Genomic DNA, 24,794 nt, shown 5'->3' on the forward strand with positions numbered 1-24,794 from the left:
CATACATATGTGCATACATAAATATATGCATACAAACATACATGCATACATACATACAAACATACATAAATACATGCATGCATACCTACATGCAAATATAAATACATTAATGCATACATACACATACATGCATACATAAATACATACGTGCATACATAAATACATGCATACAAACATACGTGCATACATACATACCTACATGCATAAATACATACGTGCATACATACATACATTCATGAATGCATATATACAAACATACATACATACATTAATGCATACATACTGTACATTCATACATACAGAGAGACATACATGCATATAGATAGAGGTACCCCGAAATGTAGTATTATGTGTGTTTGGTAAGGCCTGACTGGTGGAAGAGATTGAGAGAAAAGGGGAGTGATGAGGAGGATGTGCACTCAGATGTGAGAGAAAAGACACCAGGGTCTCTGCAGCAGACATTCCAGTAGGGGTGAAACGATGCTGGAAGCCATCAGAGGCAGACAGTGTATGTGGGCTGCTTCACTTTGTGTATGTATGTTTTTTTTCCCCTGTAAATTTCTCTTCTGTAAAGCACTTTGTAAACACTGTTTTAATAAAACTTATTTTTTTATTGAAATTCAAGACATAATATAAAACAAATTATAATTTAGGACAGAGATAAAATCAAGACTCCCCATGCAGCTGTGGAATGGATTGCTCCTATACAACATAAATATAATATAAAAACATTTTTTTATATATATAACGATATTGAGCTATTATAGTTCACAATAAATAAAGACCAGCGTTGCAGTGTAACAGCTACAAGCATACAGAGCAGTTCCATCATGGCATAACGTCAATATTTTAGATATGAATGATTTTGTGGGAATCACTGAAGTCCAGTGTTTGAAGACCTGCTATCTGAAGCAGCCAGTTGATTGGCATGTGATCTAACCGATTCATGTCAAAATGGGCAAAATGAACCTCTGGACCTGTGAAATACAACACAAATTGTTTAGACTCGGTCAAGATAGAAATAACAGCACTTTATTTAGAAAACTCGTCACCTGGGCCTACAATAAGAGCTCCACCTTGCTGCAACAGATCTCCTTGGAAGTCAAAAGCAGGGCTGGTCATGGCACGCCACATACTCTTCAGACTGCCAACGAGCAGGCTGGACTTCACATGTGGACTGCTGGAAGCTGTGTACAGATGAAAATAGTTGTTTCCATTCAAAGCTGCAAATTTAACATATGTGAAAAATCAAATAAAACACATAAGCCTCGGCAAAAGTCACCTGAGGTGCATCCATCGTAGTTTGTGTATGCACGTTTTTAGAATTTATGCGCATCTTGGCATTTCCGTCAGCGATTTTTATGCGATATGCCAAAATGTGCATAAAAATAGGTAGATGGAAACATAGCTACGGATTCAATTAAATGCACATTCAGTCAAACCAATCATTCTTTTTCATGTTCATCTGGTAGAAAACAGGAGAAATGTACAAAATGTTCATTACATGAAGAAAAAAAGCTTCTGTTTTTGGCATGTTATGTATAAAAACATGTTACTGAAATCCCATTCCTGTTCTAAAATCAAGCTTCAGTTGATCTTACGTGTCTCCATGTATGTCTCTCCTCTTCTCATTCCAAGTTTTCTGTAAATTTGTCTCTCTGGATCAACATATATTTCATGAGTATAGCCTGTCAGAGAGCAGAAAGCCTACAACATAAAAAGATTACAGGATAATGGACAGTTTTGAGGTATAATGATATTCATCCACACAGTCACGCAGAGCTGAAGCACAACCAAAACAATTGTCTTCTGCAAAATGCATACAGTTTTGTTTTTTTTAACTGCTAGAGGGTCAAAAGTTACATAGTATACCTTTTGACCCAAAGCTCAAAAAAATTATACTTATTCATTTTTTTTTTTTTGTTCAGAAAGCTTATATCATTTCATTTTGATAATATTTTTTTCCTTTTTTTTAATGCATTTTTTTTGGGAGATTGTTTGTTATTTTTATTTACTATGACTAGATTTTATCAATACTTTTAATATAAATAAGCACATTCTTTCGCTTAAATACAAAATAACTGCAGTGCATGCAAAAAACTGTTAAAAACTTCATCATATCCCATGCATTTGTTGTCTCTGCCGACCTCTTGTGGAAAAAAATAATATAACATGACATTTCATGACCATTGCCACTAGATGGCCTTATAATTCTATACCAGGGTTGCCAGGTTTTCACAACAAAACCCTCTCATTTGCTACTCAAAACTAGCCCAATCGCATTCCGAGGGTAAAATACGCGTTTTTGGTGGGTTCCCCTGGTAAAATTCGCATTTCAGAGGCTAAATATCATGTTATTTGAGGTCACTTCAACCCACAGACATGAAAAACAACCAACAGCAACAGTGTTTAAGTAGCACAATTTCACGGGAAAACCACAGACTTGGCAACACTGCTCTATATGGAGCAAATGAACTGTTCCACTGAGTCCCATTTGAAACCAATTTGGTTCTTTATGCGTTCAAGAACATATTTAGACATTACAAAATCATCTTTTGGCATAATTTTAGGGTTTTTCTGCATTGTACATGTTAAAATCTAACCACAACTTCATATCTGTGTGTGGTTTGCATTGTGACTGATGGATTTTTATTTGAAGAAAAATCTACAAAAATCTTTGTATTGTTTTTTTGACAAATGAAAAAAAAAAAAAAAAATCCCCATTTTTTCCCCCATTAATTCCTTATGGGGGTCAAATTGACTCATGAGGGAAGGATTGGTTACTATTAATATCACAACCACAAAAGCTCCTTGAATCCAGTCTAATTGTTTTGTGTTTAGGCCAATTTCAAGGTCTTGGATCACTATATGATGAACACTCAATTTTTCAAAAATTAAAAGAAAATGAATTCCGGGACAAAATGAAAAATGGCAAACTGATTCAAATGCATGTCACAAAACAACATTTTGTCCAAATCCAGCCTTGTTTTTACTAGTAATCCCAATCCAGATTCATGCAGTTGCTCAAATAACGACCTGACACTCATATATATATTTTTTTCAAACTGGTAAATATTTTCAACAACAACATTTTTTCCCTTCTTTAGTCTAAATATTTCATATTTTCAGCTGAACATTAATGAACAACCATCTTACCTCAATATGAGAACATGATGACTGTCCAATCACTATCAATCTGACATTCGATTCCTGCATTTGTTGAAGGACAGAAAAGATTCATTGTTCCTTTTTCCACATATTCAGCAATTTTATATGATTATTACTGACACATAATGGATACAAACAAATAAAGAAATGCTGGATAATAAAGTGAAAGAATTTTCCTCACCTGCAGCATATGACGAGGTATTTTGCCCAAATCCTCCACATATTCTTTGCATGCATAACATAAGAAGTTCTGCAAAATATTTGAGAAGCGCAATGTTCATATCTGTGATATTATATGCCTTCTATTATTTTTTAAGGTATTATGTGCAAATATTGACAAGAAAAGCATATCTAACACCAAATAAACCAACATTATAAAACCCAAACAAATGAAAAAATAAATAAAAAGTTGGTATTACATATTAAAGAATCTCTTCAAGTAAAATCATGATGCATGATCACAAACTTGAGAATCTATGATCACATAAAGTAAAATAACACATTACATCACATAATATAAAGATAATAACCTGCTGAATGACATTTGCACACGTCCAACATAAACACTCAAGATGGAACAGGATTTCTTACCCTCACGAAAATGATTATTGCTCTGTCGTGTTGAAACAAACTGTTGAAGGTTTTACAAACACCGTGTCGATCAGAAATCAAGCAGTCGCAGACATCAGAGATGCAGAGATCGTGTGGATCTCGTCTGCTCTCCTGATGACCCGCGCGAGCGATCTGTCGAGTGACCGGGAGAACGGGAGCCATTTGCAACAGACGCTTTCCAGACGAGTTATTTTAGGAAGTTTGCTCCGACACGCCCATTCCTGCTGGATCATGAACAAATAAAGTCAATCCGCCTACATGCATTAATTATGATCCATTATTTCCATTACTACTATTATAGCGGAATGGTAAAGCGAGATTCGCGAACCAAAGTTGATTCTTTTAGTTGATTCAGTCCATCCGATTCACTGATTGAAGATCATTATGTAGGTTAGTTGAATTTGAATTGGCAACACTATTGGGAATCATCATCATTATTGATAAAATGATAAAATTTCAGCTTTATGTGTGAGTGACGTCTTAAAAGAACTGTATCGTGGTTCACTGGAATGAATCATCCGAACCGACTCGTTAAAACCGTTAAGGAAAAACGCGCGTTTTGCAGTCACGTGACAAGGTGTGGATTATTTGTACAGTGTGAAAGTTAATTTACGCCACATTAAAAAAAATCATGCTTTAATAAAACATAAAAATGAGTTGAAAAGTCGAAATTATGACATGCTAAATTGAAATTATGACGTTAAATCGAAATCCTGAGATTTAAAAGTCAAAATGACATTAAAGTCGAAAATATGACAGTCGGAATCGTGTCTTGAAAAGTAAAAATTATGACATAAACAGTCGAAATCATTACATGACATATGTGATAATTAATTAACTTTTTATGTGATAATTTCAACTTTTTATCTCATAAATGCCTTTTTTAGTTCATAATATCGATTTAGTATGTCGTAATTACGACTTTTTATGTCATAACATTATTGGGAATCATCATCATCATTATTATTATTCCTGGACACTGTAAACAAAGTCGCCTAATGATAAAATTTCATCTTTATGTGTGAGTGACGTCACACAAATGCAGAAAACGCACAGGAAAGCGTGTGTTTTTGCAGTCACGTGATGAGGTGTGGATTATTTGTATAGTATGAAAGCCCATTTATACCACATACGAAAAAAAACCCATGCTTTACTAAAACATAAAAAGAGCTGAAAAGTCAAAATTTTGACTTTAAAAGTCATAAATGAGACAAAAAGTCGAAATTGACATTAAATTGAAATTATGATTTAAAAATCGAAATTATGGCACTAAATCATGACATAAAAGTATGAAAAGTCTCTGAAAAGTCGAAATTATGACTTTAAAAGTCATAATTATGACACAAAATCGAGATTAAAAAGTCAATCAAAAAGTCGAAAATACGACAGCTGAAATTATTACATGTCATAGCATTACTTTTTATGTCATAATTTTGACTTTTTATCTCATAAATGACATTTTGGGTGAAAAAGTCGAAATTATGACATACTAAATTGAAATTATGACATAAAAATGAAATTACGACACTAAATTGAAATCATGAGATTTAAAAGTTCATGACATAAAAAGTTAATATGACTTTTTATGACTTTAAAAATAAAAATGATAACAAACAGTCGAGATTATTACGTCATAACCTGGTCATAACATGCCTTTTTATGTCATCGTTTGGCTTTTTTTATCTCATAAATGGCTTTTTAGGTTATAATTTCGATTTAGTATGTCATAATTCCAACTTTTTATGTCATAATTCCGATTTTTTAAATATCATAATTATGATTTTTTTTCATATGTGGCGAAAATGGGCTTTCATGGGTAGAAGATTAATAAAAACTAGTTTGTGAAAGTTTGCTAATGTTGCTTTCAGAATCCGCAGATGTTATTAACAAATTAACATGACCTAGAATCCGTCCTGTTCCAGTGCAGATATTTACATCGTGTGCGCATATTCGCCTCAAGCGTGTTTACAAGTGTTAAATTTGTATTAATCGAGTTCCCTTTAAAGCGCGGAGGATTGATTGGCCGCCCGCTCCAGACAGACAGATGATCTGGCGAATGAACACCGGCTCTCACCTCGAGCTGTGGGCGGGATTTCCTCTGTTATTTGAAATCCGGAAGTGTTTTGAAACAGTCCAGCAGCAGGTTGACACAGCGGCGCGTTCGCTTCTGTTTCTGTGTCGCGCGGATTATGAGAGCGCGGGAAGGAGGTGCTGAGGGCCGCGTGAGCTGGTGAGGATTTGGCGGGTTTTATTATGGCGGTTATTCAGTCTTGGTTATTCTCTCATGAGGGAGTTTAATGGCGTCGTCCGCCACTATCACTCAATGAAACACAACAACAGCGGTCAGCAGCTCACACAACCGTGTGTAAACAGTGACATTCAGTGTTTGTGAATGTTTATATGGTCCCTGCTGAGAGATAACAGCTTTACTCACACATTATACCTGATATATGAAAAATATAACCTACCCTGCTGTTCTATATACTCATTATCCATACTGTGGGGGTACCATGGTTATGGTATAGATGACAGTGATATATACCATAGTACGGATGATGGATTACCATGTTCATGGTATTTACATTTGTTTAAATGCCATTACCTTGGTATAATAGTAGATTGACACTCATAAAGTATTGATCTTCCTCTTCCTCATGTGTCTGCAAAGTAGTTCATTGACTTGTGTGTGTGTTTACTTGTTTCTGTAAGAAAATGTGTTTATCATGTGAAGGATTTTTGTGTTATGTCAGATTGACTGGGTTTTGAGACACCTGAAGTAACATAAATATGACTTTGATATGTCTTTGTAGCTTATTTTAGTGCTTATTTATCAGATTAAGGAAGCATCACTTATCTAGATTGGAAGCAGCATTGAAAGCTTCCTCAGATCTGTCGTTTTTATGCCACTGTTGTCCAGGGTTGCCAGGTTTTCACAACAAAACCCGCCCAATTGACCCTTCGCAAAGACCCGCCCCCCTTAGTTACTGTTGCTTTGTCTGACAAGTCGTGGCGCTGTCACGTGACACTCAGTGAAAAATACATCGCGGAGCAAAAAGGACACTGATGACATGTCGACAGACAAGACAAAGCAGGTTACTTATGATATTAAACAAACTCCCAGCTTTCAAACTGTATTTTTTTAAAAGAAATTCGAACAATAAAAACTGTTTTGTGGCTCTTTAATGTGTCGTGACGGATCGCCATAGCGCCTCAGCTCAAGCGACTCGTGAACTGATCATCTCTTCCTACTAGTTCATTTATAGCATCAAATAAACATGAATGAACATCAGAAGGAATGTTGTTTCAAATGCGGAAAGACGTCAATACACACCATTTTTCAAGTTTAAGTCCACCGAGGTTAATCTTCCAACTCCTGACTGATTTGTCGGACAAAATGGTGGATTCGGCGATCTGATTGGTTAGCTCGCTTGTCAATCAAACTCCCGGCGAAGGGTCAATTGCTACTCAAAACTAGCTCAATCGCGTTTCAAGGGGGTCCTAGGGGTTAAAATCAACGTTTTTGGTGGGTTACCCTGGTAAAATGTGCATTCCAGGGACTAAATATCATGTTATTTAGGGTCGCTGAAAATGGAAAACAACCCGCGGTAACGGCGTTAAAGTAGCCCAATTATGCGGGAAAACCGTGGACTTGGCAACACTGCTGCTGTCATCAAACTGAGCTGCAAAAATAATGACTGTTGTCAAACATGTTTCCCAAACACGCCTCCTGCCTGTCATTGGTCGCTCAAACACATAGCCACGCCCCAAACTCACTCCATTGGTTGATTGATTCCGAAGTTGACATTTTTATAACTCAAGTCGAGTTTTATTTATATGGTGCTTTAGTTTTTATTTACAGGCACAGCAAACAACAGATTCGATAATGCAAACTTCATCAAATATGAAGGCAAATTAAATTCTGCTGTAAAGCATATCTAAAAGATAAGTTCAATGTTTTTGCATTGTATACAGTCTGATCTTCTCTTAAAGGGGACGTGTTAATGCGTCTGTGACGTTTCAGCTCAAAATCCCCCACAGATCATTTATTATAGCTTGTCAAATTTGCCCCTATTTGGATGTGAGCAAAAACACGCCGTTTTTGTGTGTGTCCCTTTAAATGCAAATGAGCTCTGCTTTCCAGAAGAGCGCGGAGCTTTAACAGCTCAACAACAACAAAGCTGGAGAATCTCACGCAGCCAAAATGAGGATTGTGTTCAGCCTTACATTGTTATGTGTTCTCAGGGGCGGGGTTTATGTAAATTTTAGGGTTTGTGATGTCACTAATCCAGGAAGAAGCTCATTGTAGTCCCTACCAGCCGTTTAAAAAGCGATTTCTGTAAAAGAAAATATCTCCTTTGCATTGAACTTTGAGCGTTGTAACTTTGCAGATGTTGTTTATGATCAAACAGCAACATTAAGCACTAACTAAAGTAAATTTTTATGTCGCTCTTGAATTCCCCAGAGTCAACGTGAATCATCTATATGGGCCATCTTTTCTCAAGAAATGGTTACAGCCTGAAGAAGAAAACACGGAAGCTGCGCAAGAAGAAGAGGAGGAGGAACTGCTTCCTTCAGGGGCCCTGCATGCTGTGCTTCATCGTCCACGGCACTAGCGGGAGCATCGAGGACGACTGGCCCTTCGAGAGCAGCTGTGCGGTGGCGGCAGCGGCGGCTGCGTCCAAACTCGCCGAGCGCTACGTTTCCTTGAACTCGCCTGAGGAGTGCGCCAAGTTCCTCCTCTCTCCGGGAGAGCTGGCCATTTGGGAAGGCCAGGGTCGAAGTCTGCTGTCCGCCGTGCCGGCCAAGCTGATCGGGCCCCCGGCGCTCTTCTGCGCCGTCGTCCCGGCCGCGGACTATTCGGAAATGGTGTGCAAGCGCAAGTGTGCTGAGCTGCAGCGGTGTACGCCCCGCAAGCAGCCGCGCTGTGCCTTCCAGGAGGCCATGGAGAACGGAGAAGAGCGAGGAGACGGCGCCGCTCCGGAGAGCCAGTGCCTCCTGCCTTCGCTCTGCCCGTCCTCCTCTTCTTCCTCCCCTTCGGAGGAGGACGGCTCCGGCGTGGCGTGGCATGCAGACGCGGGCGGCGCAGCGGCCTCTTCCTCCTCCTCCTCCTGCTGCTGCCAACTGTCCCAAAATGAGGGATCAGAGGAGGGAAAGAGCGCTGAAAATACAGACACGTCCCACATTAACCAGCTGCCCTCATCCATACTGCTCAAGGTGTGTGAGCTGATGTTTTTCATGCACTGCTCAGTTTTGAGCTCTATTTTGCTTCCTTAAAGGGATAGTTCACCCAAAAATAAAAGTCATCCCATGATTTACTCACCCTCAAGCCATCTTAGGTGTATATGACTATCTTTTTTCAGACAAACACAATCAGAGTTATATTTAAAAATATTCTTTATAATGGGAGTGAATGGGGGCCGAGATTTTGAAGCCCAAAAAAGCGCATTCATCCATCATAAAAATAATCCATACGGCTCCAGAGGGTTAATAAAGGCCTTCTGAAGCGAAGCGATGGGTTTTTGTGAGAAAAATATCCATAATTTATAAGTTAATAAACTATAATCACTGGCTTTTGGTAACGGCCGTATGCAAGTCGAGTTCTGGCTGTTACCGGAAGCCAGTGATTATAGTTAATAAAGTTTTAAATATGGATATTTTTCTTTCAAAAACCCATCGCTTTGCTTCAGAAGGCCTTTATTAACCCTCTGGAGCCGTATGGATTATTTTTATGATGGATGAATGCGCTTTTTTGGGCTTCAAAATCTCGGCCCCCATTAACTCCCATTATAAATTTTGGAAGCACCAGGATATTTACTCAAATTGTGTTTTTCTGATAGAAGAAAGTCATATACACCTGGGATGGCTTGAGGGTGAGTAAATCAAGGCATAATTTTCATTTTTGGGTGAACTAACCCTTTAACATGCCTTCTTTCAGACCAGTGGAAAAAAAAACAAACATCCAAAATACACTTTTAAGTCTTTATTTTATTGCACTTCAATCATTAAAGGTGGTGAGTTTGAGTCAGCAGCTTCACACACACCAAACTTTACAGTTTTATTCATATCTATATTTGTTCACATATTATTCACCTGATTTATACAACATTTTACTCCTAAAACACATGGTGAAAATTGAGTTTTTAATGTCTATTGACAGTATTTTCTGATTTATGCAGTGATAGCAAGAGAAATCCAAACACCTTTTAATATGTCGACAAAATCAAACAAGACATTTAAACCTGAATCATCCAATGTTCATATTTCTGTTCTGGAAATGCATGCAAATTAGTTTATATTTAATTATATAATCCCTCATTTGCATATCTAAACATAACTTGAAATGCAAAAAATGTTGAATACTAAAATTGTTTATGGTACAAATGCAGTAACTAGAGCTTCACATCAAACCTGCGGCTGAAATCCTCCGAGTGAATATTGTTTAATCAATATGACACTTTAGTTTCAGTATGATCTTGATTCACTCAGATGAACCGATTAACCCCGTGTGAAATCTGTCCTCAGGTGTTCTCTCACCTCTCGGTGAAGGAGAGATGTCTGGGCGCGTCTCTGGTGTGTAAGTACTGGCGCGACCTCTGCTTAGACTTCCAGTTCTGGAAACAGATTGATCTCAGTGGCCTCCAGCAGGTTCGTGGATATTTTCTGTTTATGTCTATTACTATAGAACTATTTGTGTGCATATTATAACTATTATACTTGAATTGAGATGCGCTTATCAACAGAAGAGAAGCTTTAAGTGTTCATTTTTAAATGTTTTAATGTTTGTAAATGAAGAAATTAAGACATTTGTAAAATAAAATAATTATATTTTTCTTAAATACGCTATTTTTTTAATTTTATTTTACAGGGTTTTATTTAACAATAGCATTATTTCTAATTTATATATTAATTATTATTAAATTAAAAATAGTTTTTAGGAATTTATAATTTTTATTATTATTATTATTATTTAAAATTGATAAATTGCTCAATAAAAACAAAATAAGAAATATTACTATTGTTTATTATTTTATATTACATATTATAATTATTATTATATATTGCACTGTTTATTTTTTTATTATTATTACTATTTTATAGCTATATTGATGTATAATCACAACATTTTGCCCATGTTTTTTTTAATTGAAATAAACATGAAAACTAAAAAAGTATGAATCTAATGTGTGTTCACAGGTTAAAGACGATCTCCTGGTGAAGATAGCATCCAGGAGACAGAACGTCACTGAGATCAACATTTCCGACTGCCGGAACGTTCAGGATCACGGCGTTTGTTCTCTGGCGTCCAACTGTCCCGGCCTGATCAAATACACGGCGTACCGCTGTAAGCAGCTGAGCGATGTGTCTCTGTGCACCGTGGCCGTCCACTGCCCGCTTCTGCAGAAAGTTCACGTCGGAAACCAGGACAAACTCACTGACCACGCTCTTAAACTGGTGAGCTGCACGTCATGTAGGGTTTTTAGGTCACTTGTTGGATGCATGTGATAGTTATGTGCGCTTATGAGTCATTAGCTATGTTTCTATCCACATATTTGAATGACAAATTTGGGATATTGCATAAAAAATGCTGGATGAAAATGATGTGCATAAGAAACATATGCATTAAATTGAGGAGAATAATGCATAAACATGCATAAACTACGATGGAAACACATTTACAGAATTTTCCAGCAAGTGACGATTTTGTTCTCTTGAACACATGGGATGAAAAACGCTGCTTTATTTGCAAATGTTTATGCGATATTCCAATTTTTTGCACAGGTACACAACTTTGAATGAAAACAGTTATCACTCTTAAAAATAATGGTTCTTTAGTGGCATTGATGGTTCCATGAAGAACCTTCAGCATCAATGGAACTTTTATATGTTCTTTATAGTGGAAAACGGTTCTTTAGATTTTCAAAATGTGGATCTTTTAGGATCCAAAATGGTTCTTCTATTGCATCGCTACGAAACCCCCCTTTTAGAACCTTAATTTTTAAGAGTTTATTATAGCAGAAACAGCTATGAACAAATATGATATGAGTAATTTAGTAATTTCATATCATGGTATCAGTAAAAAATAAAATAAATAAATAAATAAAAATAATTATATATAATACCAGTCAAAAGTGTGGAAACATTACTATTTTTTATGTTTTTGAACGAAGTCTCTTCTGCTCATTAAGGCTGCATTTATTTCATAATAAATACAGAAAAAACAATAATACTGTGAAATATTATTACAATTTGAAATAATGGTTTTCTATTTTAATATACTTTAAAGTATAATTTATTTCTGTGATCAAAGCTGAATTTTCAGCATCATTACTCCAGTCTTCAGTGTCACATGATCCTTCAGAAATCATTCTAATATGATGATTTATTATCAATGTTGGAAACAGTTTTGCTGCTTAATATTATTTTATAACCTGTGATACTTTTTCATGATTATTTGAATAATAAGTTAAAAAATAACAGCATTTATTTAAAATAAAAATCTTTTGTAACAATATACACTGCCGTTCAAAATTTGGGGTCAGTAATTTTTGTTTCTTTCTTTTTTTTGAAAGACATTAATACTTTTATTCAGCACGGATGTGTTAAATTGATAAAAAGTGATAGTAAAGATTTATATTGTTAGAAAAGATTATATTTTGAATATATGCTGTTCTATATATAACCTTTTATTCATCAATGAATCCTGAAAAAAGTATCACAGATTATAAAATAATATTAAGCAGCACAACTTTGCAAAATTGGTAATAAATCATCATATCAGAATGATCATGTGACACTGAAGACTGGAGAAATGATGCTGAAAATTCAGCGAAATAAATTATATTTTAAAGTAAATGAAAATAGAAAACCATAATTTTAAATTGTGATAATATTTCACAATATTATTGTTTTTTCTGTATTTATTATGAAATAAATGCAGCCTTAATGAGCAGACGAAACTTCTTTCAAAAACATAAAAAAACAAAATATATATATATATATATATATATATATATATATATATATATATATATATATATATATACACACAGTACAGTCCAAAAGTTTGGAACCACTAAGATTTTTAATGTTTTTAAAAGAAGTTTCGTCTGCTCACCAAGGCTACATTTATTTAATTAAAAATACAGTAAAAAACAGTAATATTGTGAAATATTATTACAATTTAAAATAACTGTGCACTATTTAAATATATTTGACAAAGTAATTTATTCCTGTTATCAAAGCTGAATTTTCAGCATCGTTACTCCAGTCTTCAGTGTCACATGATCCTTCAGAAATCATTCTAATATGCTGATCTGCTGCTCAAGAAACATTTAATGTGTACAATTGTACAAAATATTTGTGTACAATATTTTTTTTCAGGATTATTTGATGAATAGAAAGTTCAAAAGAACAGTGTTTATCTGAAATCTAATCTTTTGTAACATTATAAATGTCTTTACTGCCACTTTTGATTGATTTAATGCATCCTTGCTGAATAAAAGTATTCATTTCTTTAATTTCTTTTCAAAAAAATAAAAATAAAAATTCTTACTGACCCCAAACTTTTGAACGGTAGTGTATAATGCTACAGAAGCTTTGTATTTCAGATAAATGCTGTTCTTTTGAACTTTCTATTCATCAAGGAATCCTGAAAAAAAAAGTACACAACTGTTTTCAACATTGAAAATAATCATAAATGTTTCTTGAGCAGCAAATCAGCATATTAGAATGATTTCTGAAGGATCATGTGACACTGAAGACTGGAGGAATGATGCTGAAAATTCAGCTTTGATCACAGGAATAAATTACTTTGTCAAATATATTTAATAGTTATTTTAAATTGTAATAATATTTCACAATATTACTGTTTTTACTGTATTTTTAATTAAATAAATGTAGCCTTGGTGAGCAGACGAAACTTCTTTTAAAAACATTAAAAATCTTAGTGGTTCCAAACTTTTGGACTGTACTGTATATATATATATATATATATATATATATATATATATATATATATATATATATATATATATATATATATATATATATATATATATATATATATATATATATATATAAAATAAAACCAATATTTAAAATAAAGCATCATAAAAAATATGAAATATTTAGTCTACATGCATGTCATGTGACCATGAATGTGTTGTGAAATTATTGATATTTAACTTCTCAGTGGGATATTTTAGCTCAAAGACGTTTGTGAATTCCTGCTGTATACGGTCGTATTGCTGCATCGAACATTTGAAGGCTGAACTGAATGGGTTTGTGTGTTTGTGCAGTTGGGCGAACACTGCAAAGAGCTGAAGGACGTGCACTTCGGTCAGTGCTACAGCATCAGTGACGACGGGCTGGTGGCGCTGGCGCAGGGATGCAACAAACTACAGAGAATCTACATGCAGGAAAACAAACTGGTACGTGCCATCGACCCACATGACGTGTTCAGAGCGCCGGACTCATGCTGTGCATTAGTGATCGCTCAGGATGGGTGGTTGGTTATTGAAGTTGACTAGCGGCTTCATGTAGATTGTTCTTGTATTTTGTACCCTTTTAGTGGTGGCGCTTTAAAATCGCATGAAATGGAAGTTGTGCTGGTCTTTTCTTCCCTATTGTGTCGTACATCCGAGTGAAATGCTTTGCAAACAAGAACAAATGTAGGGCGGGGCTTTGATTGGATGGTTGTGGTTTTCTATTGGTGGATCTCATGTGAGTGACAGGTTGCCCCGCCCTCATCATCAGAGAAGAGATGCTGCAAGAGGGAGGAGGTCTCTCTCTCTCTCAGTTGTTCTCTTGTCGTTTTGCGTTCGTTTCAGCAGTATTTCTGTATTGATGGAGCTGTCTGAATCAAACGACAGCATTCACTGTGTGTGAACGAGGGCTGTTATTATCCCATCAATCTCAGGGACTTGTGATCGTTCAGTCTGCCTTGATTATATTCATCATGTTCAACAAATCTGTAAAAATGATTTTCTTAATGTAGTAAACAGCTCGATACAGTCTTGTTTTGCTGTGAAATTATTTAAACACACTTAAAGCAACATCAGTTTGCTTGAAGCGAAATTTTCTTGTTTTTGTTTTTCTTGTTTTATGCATAAACCTGCAAATTATTGCAAGTCGTAACATGTGTATCTTGTTTTATAGATGTTGAATTATATTTGCTGCAAAACAAGTTCACAGCAGGTCTTGCTGAGTGAATGTCTGTCTGCAGCCACTGGGTGTCAGTGTTGCACCTCTCATGAGAGATGACCGTGTGTTTTGAGTGTGTTTAAGTGCTTTCTAACAAACTTTTGGAGATTATTTTTATCTTTACTTCACAGTCAGATGAGCAGAAGGGTTTTATGAGCCACTTTACTCAAAATAATACAGTATCTCTAACACTGTAAGGAAAGAATGACTTTTTCCATTAGTATTTGTTTGAATTGTTAAAACTGGCCATTATATTTCAGGATGGAGCTTGACCTTGATGTTAGTTTAATTATTTGTCTAATTCTTGTTAACATTCATTATTAGGCCTAGATGACATCAGGCGAAAAGGAAATTCATTTTATAGTCGGAGCAAGTTACCATGTTTAGATGAGAGATTATGAAGGCAAACATTGTTTTTCTTTAGAATAACGTTCTTGAACATGAAATAAGAAAGTGAATAGAGTTGTTGTGATTTCATGTTTCTCTTTGTGTCTTTGTCTTATCGGAAGACATGTGACTGTGTGTGTAATGGCTCTTTTAAGTGAGAGATTTAGAGATCTTATGATGAGTTAAAGTTTTCTCTAAATCCAGGTTAATATACTTCATATAGCCTGAAAAACTGTTTAGTGTAGGATTTTTAAGCAATTTTCACGTGCATAATATTAATCCCATTCCAGTAGTTTTATAGATGTTTTGTTGAAATTGTTTAAAAACTATAGTTATTTTTCGAAGTTGTAAATGAAAGGAAAGTTTGTTGGAGTATGTTTTACAAAACAATACTATTTCAGAATTTCATGTTTAATTCAGTGTGTTACTTTTCATTTCTTTTTTGAAAACATTTTCACAGAACAAAAATGCTAAATTTCACAAATTACAAAGAAACGTCAAGTAACACATTGAATTGAACATTAATTTTTTTTAAGTAGAACGACTGAAATAGTATTTTCTTACTCTGATTATCTACTTTTTAAACTTAAATTTTTATTTAAACAGAATTTTAAAGGTGCTGTGTGTGATTTCTTTTTGATTGTACTAAAGCTTAAAAATACACTAAAAAATGCTGGGTTAAAAAAACAACAACCCAATGACTAGCGATTGGGTTAAATTCTTGCTCAACCTGCTGGGTAGTTTTATTTAACTCAACTATTGTTTAAAAATTACTGTATTTCTTGCTTAAAATGAACCTAAAATAGGTTGGAGAGTAAAAATCAGACATATAATTACTAGAGGAAACAATAATAATCAAAAGGTGAAGCAATTTAATTAGTTTAACGTTTATTATTTATTAAACTTATTAATAAATATTCATTTATTAAACATATTAATATATGTTAATGTTCAACCTATATTTTGGGTTCATTTTAAGCAAGAAATACAGTAATTTTTAAATAATAGTTGAGTTAAATAAAACTACCCAGCAGGTTGGGTCAAACATTTAACCCAAAACAACCCATTCGCAGGGTTAAAACATCCCAATCGCTGGGCTAAAACAACCCTTTCACAGGGTTAAAACAACCCAATCGCTGGGTTAAAACAACCCAATCGCTGGGTTAAAACAACCCATTCGCAGGGTTAAAACATCCCAATCGCTGGGCTAAAACAACCCTTTCACAGGGTTAAAACAACCCAATCGCTGGGTTAAAACAACCCAATCGCTGGGTTAAAACATCCCAATCACTGGGCTAAAACAACCCATTTTCAGGGTTAAAACATCCCAATTGCAGGGTTAAAACAACCCAATCGCAGGGTTAAAACAACCCATTTTCAGGGTTAAAACATCTCAATTGCAGGGTTAAAACAACCCAATCGCAGGGTTAAAACAACCCAATCGCAGGGTTAAAACCACCCATTCGCAGGGTTAAAACAACCCATTTTCAGGGTTGAAACATCCCAATCGCTGGGCTAAAACAACCCTTTTTCAGGGTTAAAACATCTCAATCGCAGGGTTAAAACCACCCATTCGCAGGGTTAAAACAACCCAATCGCAGGGTTAAAACCACCCATTCGCAGGGTTAAAACAACCCATTTTCAGGGTTGAAACAACCCAATCGCAGGGTTAAAACAACCCAATCGCAGGGTTAAAACCACCCAATCGCAGGGTTAAAACCACCCATTCGCAGGGTTAAAACAACCCATTTTCAGGGTTGAAACAACCCAATCGCAGGGTTAAAACAACCCAATCGCAGGGTTAAAACCACCCATTCGCAGGGTTAAAACAACCCATTTTCAGGGTTGAAACATCCCAATCGCTGGGCTAAAACAACCCTTTTGCTGGGTTAAAACAACCCATTCGCAGGGTTAAAACAACCCATTTTCAGGGTTAAAACATCCCAACCGCTGGGTTTGTCCATTTTCAACCCAACTTGGGTTGTTTTTTAGTGTACCATAATATGTTTGCAGAGATTTAGAGAACATGCTAAGTTCACATACTTGTTTCTCCGAAAAACAATAGCAGTTATTCTACTTTGAAATTCTGTTTGTGTCTCTGTGATCTCGCCCACTTCCAAATTACCCAATAGTATTTCGTCACCCCGGGTTGCCAGTTGGTGGAAAGCTCAGCGATTTAAAGCCAGCAGAGGAACAATGTCAGAGATCGCAGGTTTCCATTGTCAGTTGCGCTCGTTCCTGTTGTGTGTCGTCAATCTGGCAACCCGGGGCGGTGAAACAACACACTCCAATGTTTTGAATTTGGACTGCAGTACTTATTTCCACCACTAGCTGTTAATATCACATACTGCACCTTTAATCAAACATCTATAAAGCTGCTGGAGTGCGATTTTAATGCAACTATTATGCATGCATGAGTCTTCATTTGCATCATCGGTAGTGATGTTTCCTCACTATAGCGTTCCCAGTGCCTCTGAAACAATAACCATGTTCTTCCCTTCCCGTCGAGAGCGAGATATCGCCTATTGAGACGGAAGCGAGGCACCGTTCCGTCTACCCGTGACATCTGAATCCTCTCTCTCGTGACGGCTCAAATGTTTTCGGTGACAGATCGCACAATTGTGCAACTCATTTACAATGAAGGCCCCTGGTCCCGTCCTCCTCCCCTCGGCCCGCTAATGGAGTAAAATGATCCCGCGTCTGTCTCTCCCAATCAATGATGAATAGGGCTGATCCGCAGATGGGCCTGTTCGTCCCGGTGCTCTGCTCCTCCTCGCACAGATAATTGAATAATTAAAAAGCTGGAAGTCGTTTCTGTGCGGTCTCTGTCTTTTCCTTGGCCTCTTTCTTTAAATATCGGACTCTTCTGGAAATGTTTAAGATGGTCTTTATTTACTCACGCACTCATGTCGTTTCAAACCCAGATCATATTCAGGCCGGGATCTTTATATTTTGTTTTGTACGTTCCCAGAAACACGTTTTTAATTGTTTCTATCCTCTTTTAATCTGTATTTGCATCTTTCTTAAGCAAAAACCTAAGTTTGATTGATTTATGCTGACAATTAATCATAGACAGTCTTATAATAAAACGGTTTTAAGGCACATCTTAACACACACAAATCTGCTTCTCAAGCAAGTGTGTCTTGTTTTAAAGATGTCAAAATCTTTAGATGTCAACATTTTTTACCCAACTGGCTAAATGATTTACTGAACTCAACTATTGATTAAAAATGACTGTATTGCTGACTTAAAATATAATCAAAATATGCTGAAAATTAAAATCACAGACAGAATTACTTGAGTAACAACACAGGCAACAGTAATAATCAGAAGGTGAACATTTATTAATAAGCAAGAACATCAGGAATGCACAAAAATATAGACGAGTTAAAACAACGCATACATGTGTATTTGAGTTAAGTGCAGAAGAGAATGTAAAGACTTTGTAAAGACTTTATAGATTAAATAAAATGTATACAAACCTTTATTTTACTGAAGTAAAGCACCAATTCGGAGGCGTTGAGATCTGCTCTCTGTGTAACCTAACAGCTGGGTTGCCAGGTTTTCACAACAAAACCCACCCAACTGCTAATCAAAACTAGCCCAATCACATTTCAGGGGGGTTCACCGGTAAAAATTGAGTTCTATGAGGGTAAAATCCACTTTTTAGTGGGATTCCCCTGGTAAAATTCGCATTACAGGCAGGGTTGCCAAGTGTGTGCTTAGCCCAAAAATAGCCCAATGCAATTTTCTCCATCGGGCGGCCAAACGTCTGGGGGTGTTTTGAGGGTGTTGGAGTGGCAAAATTGTACGCATGGGGGTGGAAATCAACCCGTGGAAAAAAAAATTCACCCGCGGCAACATAAAAGTAGCCCAATTCTGCGGGAAAACCACAGACTTGGCAACACTGGCCAACAGTTGGGTTGTTGCGTCGGAGGGCGGGTGGTGGAGGGTCAAGGTTGCCAGATTTTCACAACAAAACCCGCCCAATTGCTACTCAAAACTAGCCCAATCACGTTTCAGGGGGGGTCCCCTGGTAAGAATATTGTTCTGGGGGGGGAGTGTAAAATCCACTTTTTGGTGGGGTTCCCCTGGTAAAATTCGCATTCCAGGCAGGATTGCCAGGTCTGTGCAACAAAAGTAGCCCAAAAATGTGATTTTTCTCCATCAGGCGGCCGAATTCTCCACTGAATTTGTACGTCTGGGGGTGTTTTAGGGGTGTTGGAGTGGCAAAATTGTACGTATGGGGGTGGAAATCAACCCGCGGAAAAAAATTTCACCCGCGGCAACTTAAAAGAAGCCCATTTGGCAACACTGTCCAACAGCTAGGTTGTTGTAGTAAACTAAGAAAAACTGTGTTTTTGCGTTGGAGGGTGTGGTTGGGGGAGGGGCAGGGTTGCCAGGTTTTCACAACAAAACCCGCCCAATTACTACTCAAAACTAGCCCAATCGCATTCCAGGGGCCAAAATCCACGTTTTTGGCAATAAATATCATGTTATTTGGGGTCGCTATAACCCACGGCAACAGTGGTCAAGTAGCCCAATTCCACGGAAAAACCGCAGACTTGGCAACACTGACTAAGCCACCGCTGGGTTTTTGCGTCAGAGAGTAGGTGAGGGAGGGGCAGGGTTGCCAGGTATTCACAACAAAACCTGCCCTATTGCTACTCAAAATTAACCCAATTGCGTTTAAGGGTGGGTCCCCTGGTAAAATTTGCATTCCGCGACTAAATATCATGTAATTTGAGGTCGCTATAACCCACAGACATGAAAAACAACCCATGGCAACAGTGTTATATTAGCCCAGTTTTGTGGGAAAACCGTAGACTTGGCAACACTGATTCCAGGGGTTAAATATCATGTTATTTGGGGTCGCTTCAACCCGTGGCAACAGTGTTAAAGTTGCCTAATTCTGTGGGAAAACTATGGACTTGGCAACACTGCCCACCAGCTGGGTTGTTGCGTCGGAGGGTGGGTGGGGGAGGATCAGGGTTGCCAGGTTTTCACATGGGTTAAAACAATCCAATCGCAGAGTTAAACAACCCAATCTCAGGGTTAAAACAGCCCAATCACAGGGTTAAAACAGCCCAATCGCAGGGTTAAACAACCCAATCACAAGGTTAAAACAGCCCATTTGCAGGGTTAAAACAGCCCAATCGCAGGGTTAAAACAGCCCATTCGCTGGGTTAAAACAGCCCAATCGCAGAGTTAAATAACCCAATCGCAGGGTTAAAACGGCCCAATTGTAGGGTTAAAACAACCCATTTGCAGGGTTTAAACAACCCAATCACTGGGTTAAAATAACCCATTTGCAGGATTTAAACAACCCAATCGCTGGGTTAAAATAACCCATTTGCAGGGTTTAAACAACCCAATCGCTGGGTTAAAATAACCCATTTGCAGGATTTAAACAACCCAATCGCTGGGTTAAAATAACCCATTTGCAGGATTTAAACAACCCAATCGCTGGGTTAAAATAACCCATTTGCAGGATTTAAACAACCCAATCGCTGGGTTAAAATAACCCATTTGCAGGGTTTAAACAACCCAATCGCTGGGTTAAAATAACCCATTTGCAGGATTTAAACAACCCAATCGCTGGGTTAAAATAACCCATTTGCAGGATTTAAACAACCCAATCGCTGGGTTAAAATAACCCATTTGCAGGATTTAAACAACCCAATCGCTGGGTTAAAACAACCCAGCCTCTGGGTTTGTCCATTTTCAACCCAACTATGGTTGTTTTTAACTCAGCATTTTTAGCGTGTACCATAATATGTTTGCAGAGATTTAGGAAACATATTAAGTTCACATACAGGTGAATACAGGTTTTCACAACAAAACCCGCCCAATTACTACACAACTAGCCCAAAACTAGCCAAATAATTTCTGGGGGTTAAAATGTGCATTTTTGGTGGGGATCCCCTGGTAAAATTTGCATTCCAGGGGCTAAATATCATGTTATTTGGGGTTGCTTTAACTCGCGGACATGAAACCCGCGGCAACAGTGTTGAAGCAGCACAATTCTGCGGGAAAACCGTGGACTTGGCAACACTGGGGAGGGATGTACTGTTTCAAGTGTCAGTGAGATTGACCAGTCTCTAACCCAACAGCTGGGTTACAAAAACTACCCAAACATGGGAAAAATAACCCAACAAAATGACCCAACAGGCCAGTGTATGCAACGGCCTCAAATCACGGTTTGAGCGTCAAACTTCAGGGAAAAAAGTTTCATTGTTAGGTGAACTGTCTCTTTAAGAAATTACACTCAGATTCCAGAAACATGTCAAATGTTTTGAATTGTATATCCTCTTTTAATCTGTATTTGCGTTGGGTTTCTTACAATTAGTTCCTATGCAGATGGCCTGCGCTTTTAATGACCCGGCTGCGATTAGAGCCGTATCTGGCCTCAGGGGTCGTGCGGAGAAATCCAATTTTCACCTACATTCAGATTTACGGAGTATCCTGTGCTCTTGCCCCCACATTTTATGGCCAAGTAGCCCGAGAACTAAAAGCAATTAAGCAGCGCGTTTAGCCAATTACCCGGCTTGTGATGGTCTCCAAATCAAATCTGTAGTTTTAAGGCCAGGTTCACTCCGCTAAAGAGCCCGCGCTCTTAAATTGGCCCACTTGTCTCCTTGTCAGGTCTGAACTGCTGAACTGTGGGAGAGCAGACTCCATCTGCGCTGGAGAGTTTCAGATGGCGTCCAGCTCTTTTAATGTTTCTAGGCTGAATGCGAGCCTGTGGGAGTTGTTTTATTTAGCGTAACTTTAGATCAGTGCTTCTCAGAGTTTTCAGGCCAAGAATTACCTTTGATCACATCACAGCATCCAAGTACCACAAAGTTGCCTGTAATCTTCAGTATTTGTTTTTGTCAATCTGACATCTCTTTGAGTGCAAGCAGGCTCATCTTAATGTCATCCAGCAAGTAGACATTTACTTTCAAAAGCAAACAGAATAACATCTCACCTTTTTTTTTGCTGCTCTCTTTTTTTTGTGCATGGACCAAAACCATAATACAAAGCTGTATTATTGTAAAAAAAAAAGAAAAAGAAAAATGTATACAATACTGTTGAAAACTGTTATACATTTATCTGATCAAATACAGCAAAAATGTGAAATATTATTGTAATTCAAAATATCTGTTTTCTATGTGAAAATATAGTAAAGTGTAATTTATTCCTTTGATCAAAGCTGAATTTTCAGCATCATTACTCCAGTCTTCAGTGTCACATGATCCTTCAGAAATCATTCTAACACGCTGATTTGCTGCTCAAGAAACATTTGATTATTATCAGTGTTGAAAACAGTTTATATATTTTTGTAGAGATAGAAATCGTAACAATATAAATGTCTTTCATGCCACTTTGATCAATTTAATGGGTCATTTCTAAATAAGTCTTAATAAATCTGACCTAAAAAAAAATTGTGACCTCAAACTTTTGAATTGTAGTATTTTATTTTATTTTATTTTATTTTATTTTATTTTATTTTATTTTATTTTATTTTATTTTATTTTATTATTTTTTACTCAAGGGCATTTAAAGCATTTTTATTGTTAACTAAAACTATAAACTATTTTCATTACTTGAAAAAAATAACATTAACTGAAATACAGTACATTATTAAAAAAGTCCATTTTTTTATTTTTTAGTATTTCATTTCCATATTTTATTTTTCTATTTTATTTTATTTTTTATATATATTTATTTAATACTTTTTTATCTCAAGGGCATTTAAAGCAGTGTTGTTATTGTTTACAAACCATAACATATTTTCATTACTTGAAATAAATATATATTAACTGAAATAATGTACAATATTAAAAAAGTCAAAAGAATAATAAAATAATAAATAAAATTAAATTAAATTTAAACATTTTTTTTTTAGTATTTAATTTCTGTATTGTATTTGTATGTATTTATTTATTTATTTATTTATTTTTTACTCAAGGACATTTAAAGCTGGGTTGTTATTGTTAACTAAAATTACACCTATATAACATTTTCATTACTTGAAATAAATAAACATTAACTGAAATAAAGTACAATACTAAAGAAAAGTCAAATATTTTTTGAATTTTTAGTATTTTATTTATTACTCACGGACATTTAAAGCACAGTTATTATTGTAAAGTAAAACTATAACAAATATTTAAATTTCTTGAAATAAATAAATATGAACTGAAATAAAGTACAATACAGAAAAATGCAGAGTCAAAATATTTTTCTAATTTTTAGTATTTAATTTCCAGATTTAATTATTTTATTTTTTACTCGACAGCTATAAATAAGAGACTTGTCAGATCACAGCGGAAGTTTATTTAATTTAATCTTAATTTTGCATGAAAGGCTTGTTCTGTCCTTTTTGCCCCTCGCTTTCCTTGAAGTGCAGGATTTTAATTTTCCAGCTGCTCTGATATGCCAGAAAGTCTCGGCATCTTTAGAGACGTGCACATACTCCCAGATCACAAACACGTCCATCTGATTAGCTCGAGTTTTAATTAGCCTAAATGTCTACTGTAAATGGAATTGTTGATGACCTAAAATAGATTAGAGAGCCCTCAATTTGCCTTTAATTACGTTTAGAAGATGCTGAATGGGTCGACAGCATCATTGGCAGATGATTAAATATCAAATATCACTTTTTAGGCTTATTTGGCTTTTTTCAAGTGGCATCTAAGGGCTAATAAGAAACGGTGTGCTCAAAGTGCAGTGAAAAGTTTTGCATCAAATTAAGTCTCCAGAACGAGAGCGGAGGAGGTAATGACTGCTGTCAATTACAGACGCTCGTCTCCTGAAAGATTCCTTCTTTTCATTGAATGCGGCGAGAGACCGAGGGACATATTTCTGCATGGAAACGTGTCATGAGAACATCCTGCAATTATATTTAAATAGACGTGGCTCTGCGAAGAAAGAGTGCGATCTGCTTCCCGCTCTGTGCCTGGTTTATCTCATAAGACATCCAAAAAGAGAAACAAACGTCAGATGCTGAAAGTGTTTTTATGCCACACTAAACTTGGAGCAATAAACCAGTCAAAAGTTTGGAATCTTTTGAAAGGTCTCTTCTGTTCACCAAGGCTGTTTATTTAATAAAAAATACAGTGAAAACAGTGATATATTATTACAATGTAAAATAGCTGTTTTCTGTGTGGATATATAGCAAAATATAATTTATTCCTGTGATTAAAGCTGAATTTTTAACATTACTCCAGTCTTCAGTGTCACATGATCCTTCAGAAATCATTCTCATTGAATCATAATGTTCAAAAACAAGTGATTGGGGTTTAAACTATTCCATTTTTTAAAAAATCTAATAAATTACAAAATGTGCCGCATAATTAATACAATTATTGCAAATTAAAATCAATTTTGGCTGAGATATTACCCCTGAAAAGATCATTTAAAGTCATTATTGTGTTAAA

At 36.2% G+C, this 24,794-nt stretch overlaps 2 protein-coding genes across 3 annotated transcripts in view; one reads left to right on the plus strand and one right to left on the minus strand.

Annotated features, from left to right (window-relative positions):
• Positions 1 to 601: 601 nt before the first annotated feature.
• On the minus strand, positions 602 to 4,295 carry prxl2c (peroxiredoxin like 2C). Its single transcript, XM_048211321.1, has 6 exons — positions 3,760 to 4,295; positions 3,350 to 3,418; positions 3,157 to 3,210; positions 1,602 to 1,707; positions 1,053 to 1,187; positions 602 to 977 (listed from the first exon to the last, which is right to left on the minus strand). The coding sequence occupies exons 1-6, from the start codon at positions 3,940 to 3,942 to the stop codon at positions 850 to 852; spliced, it is 675 nt and encodes a 224-aa protein (XP_048067278.1). The 5' UTR covers positions 3,943 to 4,295; the 3' UTR covers positions 602 to 849.
• Positions 4,296 to 5,854: 1,559 nt separating this feature from the next.
• fbxl17 (F-box and leucine-rich repeat protein 17) overlaps positions 5,855 to 24,794 on the plus strand; it is a 262,981-nt gene continuing 244,041 nt past the window's right edge. For both annotated transcript variants that reach the window (XM_048211226.1, XM_048211227.1), the window contains exons 1-5: positions 5,855 to 6,010; positions 8,243 to 8,994; positions 10,303 to 10,425; positions 10,975 to 11,232; positions 14,079 to 14,210. In XM_048211226.1, the coding sequence (XP_048067183.1) occupies positions 8,263 to 8,994; positions 10,303 to 10,425; positions 10,975 to 11,232; positions 14,079 to 14,210 (1,245 nt within the window). In that variant the 5' untranslated portion in view covers positions 5,855 to 6,010; positions 8,243 to 8,262. The remainder of the gene's footprint in view (positions 6,011 to 8,242; positions 8,995 to 10,302; positions 10,426 to 10,974; positions 11,233 to 14,078; positions 14,211 to 24,794) is intronic.

This window comes from Megalobrama amblycephala, linkage group LG12, assembly GCF_018812025.1.
Source record: "Megalobrama amblycephala isolate DHTTF-2021 linkage group LG12, ASM1881202v1, whole genome shotgun sequence".
Lineage (NCBI taxonomy): Eukaryota > Metazoa > Chordata > Actinopteri > Cypriniformes > Xenocyprididae > Megalobrama > Megalobrama amblycephala.